Raw genomic sequence first — 13110 nt, 5'->3', positions numbered from 1 at the left:
ACGTGATTAAATGTTGATGTTTCAAAAGTTGATTCTGGCTGCTGTGTATTAGTGGATTGGAGGGGAATTAGTGTGGAATAGGATTTGTGATTCATCGTGGGGTATGTAGACTGTTCTTTTGGGAACCTTTTCTTAAGGGAAGAAAAGTAAGGTTAGTGAAGATTTTGTTTATACTTTTTTTATTTTGAAATGATTAAAGATCCATAGGAAGTTCAAAAAAAAAACCCAAACAAAACCCCACAAAAACCCAGACCAGAGAGCTCTCATGTACCCTTTTTCACCCATTTTGCTCCAACATCTTACCTAACTGTAGTAACAGTGTCAAAACCAGGAAAATGATATTAGCACAATCCATAGACCTTGTTCAGATTTTCATCAGTTTTACATGCACTCATTTTTTAAAAATTGCTTCACCACTTACAGACTTTATTCTATATAACATTTAGTATCTTAAAAGATTATTTTGAAAATTGAAATTACATTAGGTAGATAGATTTGGGGGAGAATTGCTTCTTTATAATTTTGAGTTTTCCCATCCATGAACTTGGCATATCTTTTCATTTATGCATACTCATTTGTTATTCAGGAGCTTCCCAGGTGGCTCAGTAAAAGAATCCACTTGTCAGTGCAGGAGTGGGAGGAGACACAGGTTTGATCCCTGAGTCCAGAAGATCCCCTGGAGGAGGAAATGGCAACCCACTCCAGTATTCTTGCCAGGATAATCCCATGGACAGAGGAGTATACTCCATGGGATCACAAAGAATTGGACATGACTGAGCATACACACACGCATGCCTTTGTTATTTAATAGAGTTAAAAATTTTTCTCTGTGAAGTTCTTTTTTTCTTTAGGTTAATTCTTAGATTCCCTTATTGCTTTGTTGCTATGATAAATAGTATCTTAGTTTATATTCTTTCAGCTGGATTTTACTTATATAGAATATGCTTTTTTGTATTTCTTATCCAGTTTTGGGGATTTCCCTGGTGGCTCAGATGGTAAAGCCTCTACCTGCAATGCAGGAGACCTGGGTTTAGTCCCTGGGTTGGGAAGATCCCCTGGAGAAGGAAATGGCAACCCACTCCAGTATCCTTGCCTGGGAAGTCCCATGGACAGAGGATCCAGTCCATGGGGTCACAAAAGAGACAGACATGACTTAGCGACTAAACAACGCCAACATCCAGTTTTGGAACCTGAGTCATAGGTATTTCATAAAATGAGTTAGGGAGTTTTCAGCTTTTTAAATTTTTCTGGAACATCTTCGATGACAGAGATTATTCATTCCTTGAAATTTTGGTAAAATTTACACACATCTGTGTGTGTTTAGGTGGAAAGCTTTTGATAACTAATTTATAGCAATTGATTCAAAACTTCTATTTCTTCTTGTCTCACTAATTTTGCTTGAGTCCCTCACCCCATTTCATCTACGTTATCACATTTATTAGTACAAAGATCTTCATGATGTTCTTTGATTATGTTTAAGATCATTGTCATGTCTTCACATGTTTTTCCTTATTATTCTGTTTTATTTATTTGTGTCATCTCACTTTTTTTTCTCATTACTATTGCCAGAGATTTGTCTACTTTATAAATCTTTTCAAATAAAGGATTTTTCTTCTTTGTTATATTTTGTTATATATATGTTTGTTTTATATATTGCATATCTTTATATATTTTTCCTTATTGTATTTAACTTCTTGAGTTGATAACTCATTAAATTTTGGTACAGTAATATTTTTAGGAGTGTCTCTTGCATGTTAAAGTTCCTGTAGTCTTTTTTATCTAAGAATATCTTTATTGAATCCTCATATTTAAATGATACAGTTTAACTATAGGTTAGAAATCCTTTTTTTCTTCTTGAAACTACCACTTCATTGACTTCTTGTTTTTTTTTTGGTTGTTGTTTTTTTTGGCTTCTTTTGTTTGTGTGTTTGCTTTTTGTGTTTTGCCTACAACATGCAGCATGTGGGACTTTATTTCCCCGACCTGGGGTGGAACCCTCACCCTCTCTATTAGCAGTGCAGTCTTAACTACTGGACCACCAAGGAAGTCGCTCTGTTGACTTAAGGATTTCATTGTCACAAGTTAGAAATCTGATGTCAAGTGAATTCATGTTTTAAAAAAATTTTTTTTCTTATTTTGGAGCATAGTTGATTAACAATGTTTTGTTAGTTTCAGGTATATCGCAAAGTGATGCAGTTATATACATACGTGTATCTGTTCTTTTTCAAATTCTTTTTCCATTATCTTATTACAGAATATTGAGCAGAGTTCCCTAGAGGTCCTTGCTGGTTATCTATTTTAAATATTGCGTGTGTACCTGTCAATCCCAAACTCCCAATATATCCCTCCCCCTACCCATCTTACCCCCTTGGTACCATAAGTTCATTCTCTGTCCTTCTGTTTTGTAAATAAGTTCATTTGTATCATTTTTTTAGATTGCCCAATTAAGTAATGTATGATATTTGTCTTTATCTGACTTATTTCTCTTAGTATGATAATCTTCAGGTTCATCCATGTTGCTGCAAATGGCATTATTTCTTCTTTTTAATGACTGAGTAATATTCCATTGTATATATACACCACATCTTTGTCCATTCATTTGTTGATGGACATTTCAGTTGCTTCCATGACTTGCTATTGTAAACAGCTCTGCAGTGAACAGCTCTTTTGAACAATGTTTTTCTCCAGATATATGCCAAAGAGTGCAGTTGCTAAGACATGTAGTAAGCACATGTTTAGTTTTTTAAGAAAGGGCCATACGCTTTTTCCAGAGCCGCTGTACTATTTTACATTCCTACCAGTAATGTGTGAGTTGATCCAGTTCTTCTCATCTTCATCAGCATTTGGTGTTATCACTTTTTTAAAAAAAAGTCATTCCGATAGGGGTGTAGTAATATCTCATTGTAGTTTTAGTTTGCATTTCCTTAATGGCCAGAGGTATATTTTCATATACTTATTTGCCATGTTTATATCTGTCTTCTTTGATGAAATGTTTGTTTGTATCTTTTGCCCATTCTGTAAATGACTTGTTTATTTAAAGAATTGAGTCCTTTGTCATATACATGGTTTGCAAGTGTTTTCTCCCAACTTGTTCATCTTCTTATCCCCTTAACAGAGTCTTTTGCAGAGCAAAAACTTTTAATTTTGATGAAGTCCAATTTATCAATTTTTTTCTTTTATTGGGTCATGCTTTTGATGTGAACTCTTCAGGCAGTCCTAGATACCAAAGATTTTCTCTTGTGTTTTCTTCTTAAAGTTTAATTGTGAATAGTTGCAGATATTTAAAAACTGAATTTTTTGGTTAGAATAATAGCATTGTGTGTGTCTTTTAAAGAGCTCTTTTAGAAATAACATATTGGATATTTACAGATGATGTTTAGAATTTAGATCAAAATAATATAATGCAAGAGGGAGTGAAAAAAAAACAAATGGGGTGAAAAAGTGAAATTGACCATGTTCCTATGAAACCTAGATTTGTTGACCATGAGATCAACGCTAATGGTAATTTTTTAAACTTCTCACTGTGGAGTTAGACTATATATACCCTTTCTAATTTTTTAAATGATTGTAATCAGCGTTATCGTGACTAAAATTGATTCTGAGCCCATTTCTGGACCACTTATTTCCTTAAGGTTTGATTTTTTCACTGTTTCCTTCTAAGCAGAATAAAATAATTATGACTTTTTGCACACTAAGGTGTTAAAGACTTAATGTTAACTGCCCTTGAGGGACTTCCTGGTGGTGCAGTGGTTAAGACTCCATGCTTCCAATGCAGGGAATGTGGGTTAGGTCCCTGGTTGGGGAACTAAGATCCCACATGCCGAGCAATGTGGCCAACCCTCCATCCACAAAAACCCAGAAACAAACAGAAAAGCACAAAAGAATACTGCACTTGAATTTTTGGCAGTTAGTAGGGGAGAGTGTGATACTTAACCGAGTAACCATTGATGGAGCCAGCTTATGGGAGTATAATGGAGACTTAGAGCAGCTTGGGCAACTAGCCATTCTGCCTGCTGGCTGTAGCTGATTAGCTTTTAAAGCCAAATATCACAAAGCCCAGTAAACATTTGATTTTAATGATTACTAATTAATAGTTTAGTTGTTCATCGGTGATGAAAATGCAAAGTTTGATAAAATCTGTTGTAAACATGTGTTACTTTAAAGATGGCTTTCTTTTAAAGCTCATTTGATATAGTCATTATTGGTGGCGGAATTGTGGGGCTTGCCTCTGCCAGAGCACTCATCCTGCGACATCCAGCACTTTCCATTGGTGTTCTGGAGAAGGAGAAAGATTTAGGTATGTATGTTATCATGTTGCTTAACCCGAACACCTTTGAGCAAAATCTGGGAGATGGTGAAGGACAGGGAAGCCTGACGTACTACAGTCCATGGGGTTGCAAAGAGTAGGACATGACTGAGCAACTGAACAACAACAATAAACCTGAACACCTGCTCATGTTGTCAGTTCTGCATCTTTCAATCTCAATGTCAATGCTAGTGTCCCAGTCTGGATTCTTCAAAAAGCAGAGCCTGGGACTAGAACTTGGATACTGGATATTGGATATGGGCTTCCCTTGTGACTCAGCTGGTAAAGAATCTGCCTGCAATGTGGGAGACCTGGGTTCAATCCCTGGGTTGGGAAGATCCCCTGGAGAAGGGAAAGGATACCCACTCCAGTATTCTGGCCTGCAGAATTTCATGGACTGTGTTAATCCATGGGGTTGCAGAGTCAGTCATGGCTGAGTGACTTTAAAAAAAAAAAGTGATTTATTTGTGAGGTTATCCAAGGAAGCAGTAGTCAGTGGGTAGGGAGAATAAACAGGGAAGGTGTGTTATCCAGGTTGAAGCTGTGAGCTTGATTCCACCGAGACCTCTGAGGAGCTGCCTAATGTTTCCCAGGATTGTGCTCATGTGCCCTTCAACTTCTGTCCCTTTGAGGATTGTCCCTAGGGATGTTGAGTCCCTCTGCCCCCAAAGACTAGAGAACACCCTGGGGCAAAAGGCAGAGAGCCATAGTGGGCCCTTGAGGTGGGTTGCTGGTGGTGAGGGGTAGGTTTGTACCTCCAAGTCATGGCTGAAGTCAGAGATGGGCTGGGGGGACCTGACACAGACACTGATTGGCTGCTGGGGAAGCTACAAGTGCCCTGACCAGAAGACCAAACTCAGGCAGAGTTTTAAATAGTGGTCTCTAATAGCTTCAACTCTAACTGTATACCCCACCTTCTTGGGTTTTGAATGAGTCATGTATGTACTTTCTCTTAAATGTATTTCTCTTGTTCCATAGCTATTCATCAGACCGGACATAACAGTGGTGTCATACATAGTGGGATTTATTATAAACCTGAATCTCTGAAAGCTAAATTATGTGTGCAAGGCGCAGCCCTCATCTATGAGTACTGTAACCAAAAGGGAATTTCCTACAAGCAATGTGGCAAGGTATGGCATTTTACTAGGGCCTTGACTTATTTATGAATAGTATTTTCTTAGTAATCTTAAATGTTGATTTAAAAAATACCTGGCTTTTCTTTCTTTGTATCCGTGTAATTTGCAAAATCTAGATGTTTCATGTAAATGGGGTCCTGCAAAATGTTCTCTTTTGTGATTGGCTTCTTCCACTTAGTGTAGTGTTTTTCAGAGTTCATTCATCTTGCAGCATGAATCAGTACTTCATTCGTCTTTGTATTCTATTGGATCAATATACCACATTTTGTTTATCCATTTATCAGTTGATAGACATTTGGGTTGTTTCCACTTTGGGGCTACTGTGAATAATGCTGCTCTGGACATTCATGAGCAAGTTTTTGTGTGGACCTATGTTTTCCTTTCTGTCAGGTATATACCTAGGAGTAGAGTTGCTGGGTCATACAGAAACTATATGTTTAACATTTTGAAGAAGTGCCAAACTATTTTTCAAAGTGCTGTACTATTTTATATCCCCATCAGCAATTAATAAGGATTCCAGTATCTCCATATCCTCATGAACACCAGTTATTGTCTGCTTTATTTTAGCCATCCTAGAGGATATGAAGTGCTATGTCATTGTGGTTTTTATATAATTAAACTTAGTAATTAATAATGTTAAGCATCTTTCATGTACTTACTGGCCATTCATTTATCTTCTTTGGAGAGATACCTATTCAGATCTTTTGCTCATTTTAAAATTGAGTTATTTGTCTTTTTATTGTTGAGTTGTGCTATTTATATATTCTGAATATAGTCCCTTATCAGTTATATGTTATTTACTAAAATACTACTAAAATATTAAAATATTTTTATTTTTAAAATAAAATAATAGTAATGATGATATTTAAAATATTGCTAAATGTTTTCTCCCATTCTGTAGATTTTCTTTTTACTTTTCTTGATGGTATCCTTTGAAGCAGAGAAACTTGATTTTGATGAAGTGTAGTTTATCTTTTTTTTTCTTTTGTTGCTTGTACTTTTAGTGTCATATCTAAGAAATCATTGCCAAACCTTAGCTCATGAAAATTTGCTCCTGATTTTCTTCTAATATCAAAGCCTTAACTCTGATGTTTAGATCTTTAGTCCCTTTTCCTCCCCCAGATGAATTGATTTAATTCTGAGTGGTAGGGAGAAGGCGAGGGTGGGATCTTCAGAGAGAACAGCATTGAAACAAGTATACTATCAAGGGTGAAACAGATCACCAGCCCAGGTTGGATGCATGAGACAAGTGCTCAGGGCTGGTGCACTGGGAAGACCCAGAGGGATGGGATGGAGAGGGAGGCAAGAGTGGGGATCGGGATGGGGAACACATGTAAATCCATGGCTGATTCATGTCAATGTATGGCAAAAACCACTACAATATTGTAAAGTAATTAGCCTCCAACTAATAAAAATAAATGGAAAAAAAAAAATTCTGAGCGGTACAGAATTGGAGATAGAACAAAGACTGAAGAACAGACTTTGGATTCTAGGCTGGGTTTACTCTGACCTCACAGCTAAGGTAGAAATGGCTGAATGAGAAGAACTAAAGAGAAGATGAGCCACTGTATGCTTTCATTTTTTTAAACCTTAACAAAAGTTTGTTTTTAAATGTGTAGCAGGCTTCAAGACAGCACTTCATTCTAACTCTCGGTGGCAGTAGACATTATGGCAGGGAATCAGGAATGGAATTTAGGATTACCATTGCCTCCACCACAAAGAACAGCTTCCTTTTTTTTTTTTTTTTCTTTTTAATATGTATTTTTATTTTTTGACTGCACTGGGTCTTAGTTGCAGCATGTGGGATCTAGTTCCCCCACCAGGGATCGAACCCAGGCCCCCTGCATTGGGAGAGCACTAGGGAAGTCCCTAAAAGTGGTGTTTTTTTTTTTTTTCCCTTGGCTGCACTGGGTCTTCCTCAGCTCACAGGCTTAGTTGCATGTGGGATCTTAGTTCCCCTTTCCTAACCAGGGATCAAACCCACATCCCGTGCATTGGAAGGTGGATTCTTAACCACTGGACCACCAGAGAAGTCCCCCAGCTTACTTTTTGACAGATTTCTTAATTCTTACTTTCTCCAGGAGGGCCTTCCCTGCAGCCTTTGCTTTTTGCTTCTCAAGTTTCTTTTGCCTCTCTCTCGCTCTTTGGGCAAGCTGTGTCTTTGTTGCAGTGCTCTGGCTTTCGGGGCAGGGCAGACGCTTCTCTAGTTGCCATGCATGGACTTAATTGCCCCACGGCATGTGGGATCCTGGTTTCCCCACCAGGAATTGAACCCCTGTCCCCTGCTTTGCAAGGCAGATTCTTAACCACTGGATCACCAGGGAACTCCCCTGCTGCTTCTCTTTTTGTTTCTGCTTGAATGCCCCATCATCTTCATCCAGCTCCTTGGTCTGCTTCAGGTGCTTCTTACCACCTTTGCAGCTGGCCTACTGCCCCTCCCCAGACCCTGCCACCAGAAGTAAAGCTCCCACCCCACCCCCTACACGTATTCTGCCAGTGTAGGTTCATTTTTTAATAAATTGTGGTATATGATGTAAGGAGGGGGTCCAACTTCATTCTTTTGCATGTGGATATCCATTCGTCTCAGTGCCATTTGTTGAAAAAAGTGTTCTTTCTACAGTACTTTGTTTTGGCACCTGCATCAAAAATCAGTTGAGCATAAATGTAGGAAGGTGTATTTAGGGTTCTCAATTCTATTCCACTGATGTGTATTTGTCCTTATGCCAATACTGTTTGTCAGTATCTCCAAAAGGGCAGCTGGTATTTTTGATAGATATTATACTGAATCTATAGATCAATTTGGGGAGTGCTGCCATCTTAGCAATATTAAATTTTACAAAACATGAAATTGGGATGTCTTTCCATTTATGTTAATTTTCTTTAATTTCTTTCAACAATATTTTTTATTTTTCATTGTACAATTCTTGCATTTCTTTTGTTAATGTTATTCCTTGATATTTTATTCTTTCTGATGCTTTTGTGAGTAACATTATTAATTTCAGTTGAGTTTATTCACTGCTAGTGTATAGAATAGGATTGATTTTTACATATTGATCTTTATCCTTCAACTTTGTTGAACTCATTTCTTAGTCTAATAGTTTTTGTGTGTGTGTGTGGTGTATCCTTTAGGACTTTAAACATGCAGGATCATGTCATCTACAAATAAGATAGTCTTACTTTTTTCAACTGGGTATTTTTTTCTTACCTAATTTCCCTGGGTTTGGTTCAGTTCAGTTTCATAGTTGTGTCCGACTCTTTGTGACCTATTGGACTGCAGCACACCAGGCTTCCCTGTCCATCACCAACTCCCAGAGCTTACTCAAAATCATGTCCATCGAGTCAGTGATGCCATCCAACCCTCTCATCCTCTGTCGTCCCCTTCTCCTCCGGCCTTCAGTCCTTCACAGCATCAGGGGCTTTTCCAATGAGTTAGCTCTTCACATCAGGTGACTAAAGTATTGGAGTTTCAGCTTCAGCATCAGTCCTTCTAATGAATATTCAGGACTGATTTCCTTTAGGATGGACTGGTTGGCACTCCTTGCAGTCCAATAGACTCTCAAGGGTTTTCTTCAACATCACATTTCAAAAGCATCAGTTCTCCGGCACTTAGCTTTCTTTATAGTTCAACTCTCACATCCATACATGACTACTGGAAAAACCATAGCTTTCACTATACGGACCTTTGTTGGCAAAGTAATGTCTCTGCTTTTTGATATGCTGTCTAGGTTGGTCATAGCTTTTCTTCCAAGGAGCAAGCATCTTTTAATTTCATGACTGCAGTCACCATCTGCAGTGATTTTGGAGCCCCCAAAAATAAAGTCTTTCACTATTTCCCCATCTATTTGCCATGAAGTGATGGGACCAGATGCCATGATCTTAGTTTTCTGAATGTTGAGTTTTAAGCCAACTTTTTCACTCTCCTCTTTCACTTTCACCAAGAGGCTTTTTAGTTCCTCTTCACTTTCTGCTATAAGGGTGGTGTCATCTGCATATCTGAGGTTATTGATATTTCTCCCGGCCTTCTTGATTCCAGCTTGTGCTTCATCCAGTCTGGCATTTCAGATGATGTACTCTGCATGTAAGTTAAATAAGCAGAGTGACAATATACAGCCTTGATGTATTCTTTTCCTATTTGGAACCAGTCTGTTGTTCCATGTCCAGTTCTAACTGTTGCTTCTTGGTCTGTGTATAGATTACTCAAGAGGCAGGTCAGGTGGTCTGGTATTCCCATCTCTTTAAGATTTTTACACAGTTTGTTGTGATCCTCACAGTCAAAGGCTTTGGGGTAGTCAATAAAGCAGAAGTAGATATTTTTCTGGAACTCTCTTGCTTTTTCAATGATCCAACGGATGTTGGCAATTTAATCTCTGGTTCCTCTGCCTTTTCCAGCTTGAACATCTGGAATTTGACGGTTCAAGTACTATTGAAGCCTGGCTTGGAGAATTTTGAGCATTACTTTGCTAGCATGTGAGATGAATGCAATTGTGTGGTAGTTTGAACATTCTTTGGGATTGCCTTTCTTTGGGATTGGAATGAAAACTGACCTTTTCCAGTCCTGTGGCCACTGCTGAGTTTCCACTTTTGCTGGCATATTGAGTGCAGCACTTTCACAGCATTGTCTTTTAGAATTTGAAATAGCTCAACTGGAATTCCATCACCTCCACTAGCTTTGTTCGTAGTGAGCTTCCTAAGGCCCACTTGACTTTGCATTCCAGGATGTCTGGCTCTAGGTGAGTGATCATACCATCATGGTTATCTGGGTCATGAAGATCTTTTTTGTATAGTTCTTCTGTGTATTCTTGCCACTTCTTATTATCTTTTGCTTCTGTTATGTCCATACCATTTCTGTCCTTTATTGTGCCCATGTTTGCATGAAATGTTCCATTGGTATCTCTTATTTTCATGAAGAGATCTCTAGTCCTTCCCATTCTATTGTTTTCCTCTTACTTCTCTGCGTTGATCACTGAAGAAGGCTTTTTTTAATCTCTCCTGGCTATTCTTTGGAACTCTGCATTCAAATGGGTATATCTTTCCTTTTCTCCTTTACCTTTAGCTTCTCTTCTTCTCTAAGCTATTTGTAAGGCCTCCTCAGACAACCATTTGGCTTTTTGTGTTTCTTTTTCTTGGGGATGGTCTTGATCATTGCCTCCTGTACAATGTCATGAACCTCCATCCATAGTTCTTCAGGCACTCTGTCTATCAGATCTAATCCCATGAATCTATTTGTCACTTCCACTGTATAATTGTAAGGGATTTGGTTTAGGTCATACCTGAGTGGTCTAGTGGTTTTCCCTACTTTCTTCAATTTAAGTCTGAATTTGGCAATAAGGAGTTCATGATCTGAGCCACAGTCAGCTCCCAGTCTTGTTTTTGCTGACTGTATAGAGCTTCTCCATCTTTGGCTGCAAAGAATATAATCAATCTGATTTTGGTGTTGACCACCTGGTGATATCCATGTGTAGTCTTCTCTTGTGTTGTTGGAAGAGGGCATTTGCTATGACCAGTGTGTTCTCTTGACAAAAGTCTGTTAGCCTTTGACCTGCTTCGTTTTGTACTCCAAGGCCAAATTTGTCTGTTACTCCAGTTATCTCTTGACTTCCTACTTTTGTATTCCAGTCCCCTATAATGAGAAGGACATCTTTTTTGGGTGTTAGTTCTAGAAGGTCTTGTAGGTCTTCATAGAACTGTTCAACTTCAGCTTCTTCAGCATTACTGGTCAGGGCATAGACTTGGATTGCTGTGACACTGAATGGTTTGCCTTGGAAGTGAACAGAGATCATTCTGTTGTTTTTGAGATTGCATCCAAGTACTGCATTTCAGACTCTTTGTTTACTATTATGGCTACTCCATTTCTTCTAAGGGATTCAGTAGTAGATAGAATGGTCATCTGAGTTAAATTCACCCATTGCAGTCCATTATAGTTCACTGATTCCTAAAATGTCAATGTTCACTCTTGCCATCTCCTGTTTGACCACTTCCAGTTTGCCTTGATTCATGGACCTAACATTCCAGGTTCCTATGCAGTATTGCTCTTTACAACATTGGACTTTACTTCCGTCATCAGTCACGTCTACAACTGGGTGTTGTTTTTGCTTTGGCTCTGTCTCTTCATTCTTTCTGGAGTTACTTCTCCACTGATCTCCAAAAGCGTATTGGGTACCTACTGACCTAGGGACTTCATCTTTCAGTGTCCTATCGTTTTGCCTTTTCATACTGTTGATGGGGTTCTCAAGGCAAGAATACTGAAGTGGTCTGCCATTCTTTTCTCCAGTAGACCATGTTTTGTCAGAACTGTCCACCATGACCCATCTGTCTTGGGTGGCCCTACATGGCATGGCTCATAGTTTCATTGAGTTAGACAAGGCTGTGGTCCATGTGATCAAGACTGGGGGAACAGACTCTTGGAGGGCACAAATAAAACCTTGTGTGCTCCAGGACCCGTCCATCTTGGGTGGCCTTACACGGCACCCTCTTCATTCTTTCTGGAGGAATTTCTCCACTGATCTCCAGTAGCATATTGGGCACCTACTGACCTGTGGTACAATACAACAGTAGAGTGTTGAATTGTTCAGTCACTAAGTCATGTCTGATTCTTTGTGACCCCTTAGACTGCAGTACACCAGACTTTCCTGTCCTTCACTATCTCCCAGAGTTTGCTCCGTTTCATGCCCACTGAGTCAGTGATGCTATCCAACCATCTCATCCTCTGTTGCCCACTTCTCCTCCTACCTTCCATCTTTCCAAGCATCAGGGTCTTTTTCAATGTATGACTCTGCATCAGGTAGCCAAAGTATTGGAGTTTCAGCATCAGTCCTTCCAATGAATATTCAGGGTTGATTTCCTTTAGGATTGACTAGTTTGATCTTCTTGTAGTCCAGGGAACTCTCAAGAGTCTTCTCCAGTACCACATTTCAAAAGCATCAATTCTTTGGTGCTCAGCCTTCTTTATGGCCCACCTCTCACATCCATACATATCTACTGGAAAAACCACAGCTTTGACTATGTGGACCTTTGTCAGAAAAGTAATGTCTCTGCTTTTTAATATGTTGTCTAGATTTGTCATAGTTTTCTTGCCAAGGAGCAAAGTGTCTTTTAATTTCATGATTTCAGTCAACATCTGCAGTGATTTTGGAGCCCAAGAAAATAAAGTCTGCCACTGCTTCCACTGTTTCTGTTTCTATTTGCTATGAAGTGATGGAACTGGATGTCATGATCTTAGTTTTTTAAATGTTGCATTTTAAGCCCACTTTTCCACTCTCCTCTTTAACCTTCATCAAGAGGCTCTTTCTTTCCTCTTCAGTTTCTGCCATTTTTCATCTGTATATCTGAGGTTCTGAGGTTGTAGATATTTCTCTCAGCAATCTTTTTTTTAGTCTTGGCAGTCTTGATTCCAACTTGTGATTCACCCAGTCTGGCATTTTGCATAATGTACTCTCCATAGAAATTAAATAAGCAGAGTGACAGTATACAGCCCTGACCTACTCCTTTCCCAATTTGGAACTAGTTCATTGCTCCATGTCCGGTTGTAACTGTTTCTTCTTGACCTGCATACAGGTTTCTTAGGAGACAGGAAAGGTGGTCTGGTTTTCCCATCTGTTTAAGATTTTCCACAGTTTATTGTGATCCCAACAGTCAAAGGCTTTAGTGTAGTGAGTGAAGCAGAAGTAG

The 13110-nt window shown here is 38.9% G+C and overlaps 1 protein-coding gene across 1 annotated transcript in view; it reads left to right on the top strand.

Annotated features, from left to right (window-relative positions):
- Window positions 1-13110, top strand: part of L2HGDH (L-2-hydroxyglutarate dehydrogenase) — a 47030-nt gene that overhangs the window by 1371 nt on the left and 32549 nt on the right. The window contains exons 2-3 of the mRNA XM_043471628.1: window positions 4182-4297; window positions 5285-5436. Of these exons, the coding sequence (XP_043327563.1) occupies window positions 4182-4297; window positions 5285-5436 (268 nt within the window). The remainder of the gene's footprint in view (window positions 1-4181; window positions 4298-5284; window positions 5437-13110) is intronic.

Source organism: Cervus canadensis, chromosome 6 (assembly GCF_019320065.1).
Source record: "Cervus canadensis isolate Bull #8, Minnesota chromosome 6, ASM1932006v1, whole genome shotgun sequence".
Taxonomy (NCBI): Eukaryota; Metazoa; Chordata; class Mammalia; order Artiodactyla; family Cervidae; genus Cervus; species Cervus canadensis.
This window is presented reverse-complemented; position numbering and strand designations above follow the sequence as displayed.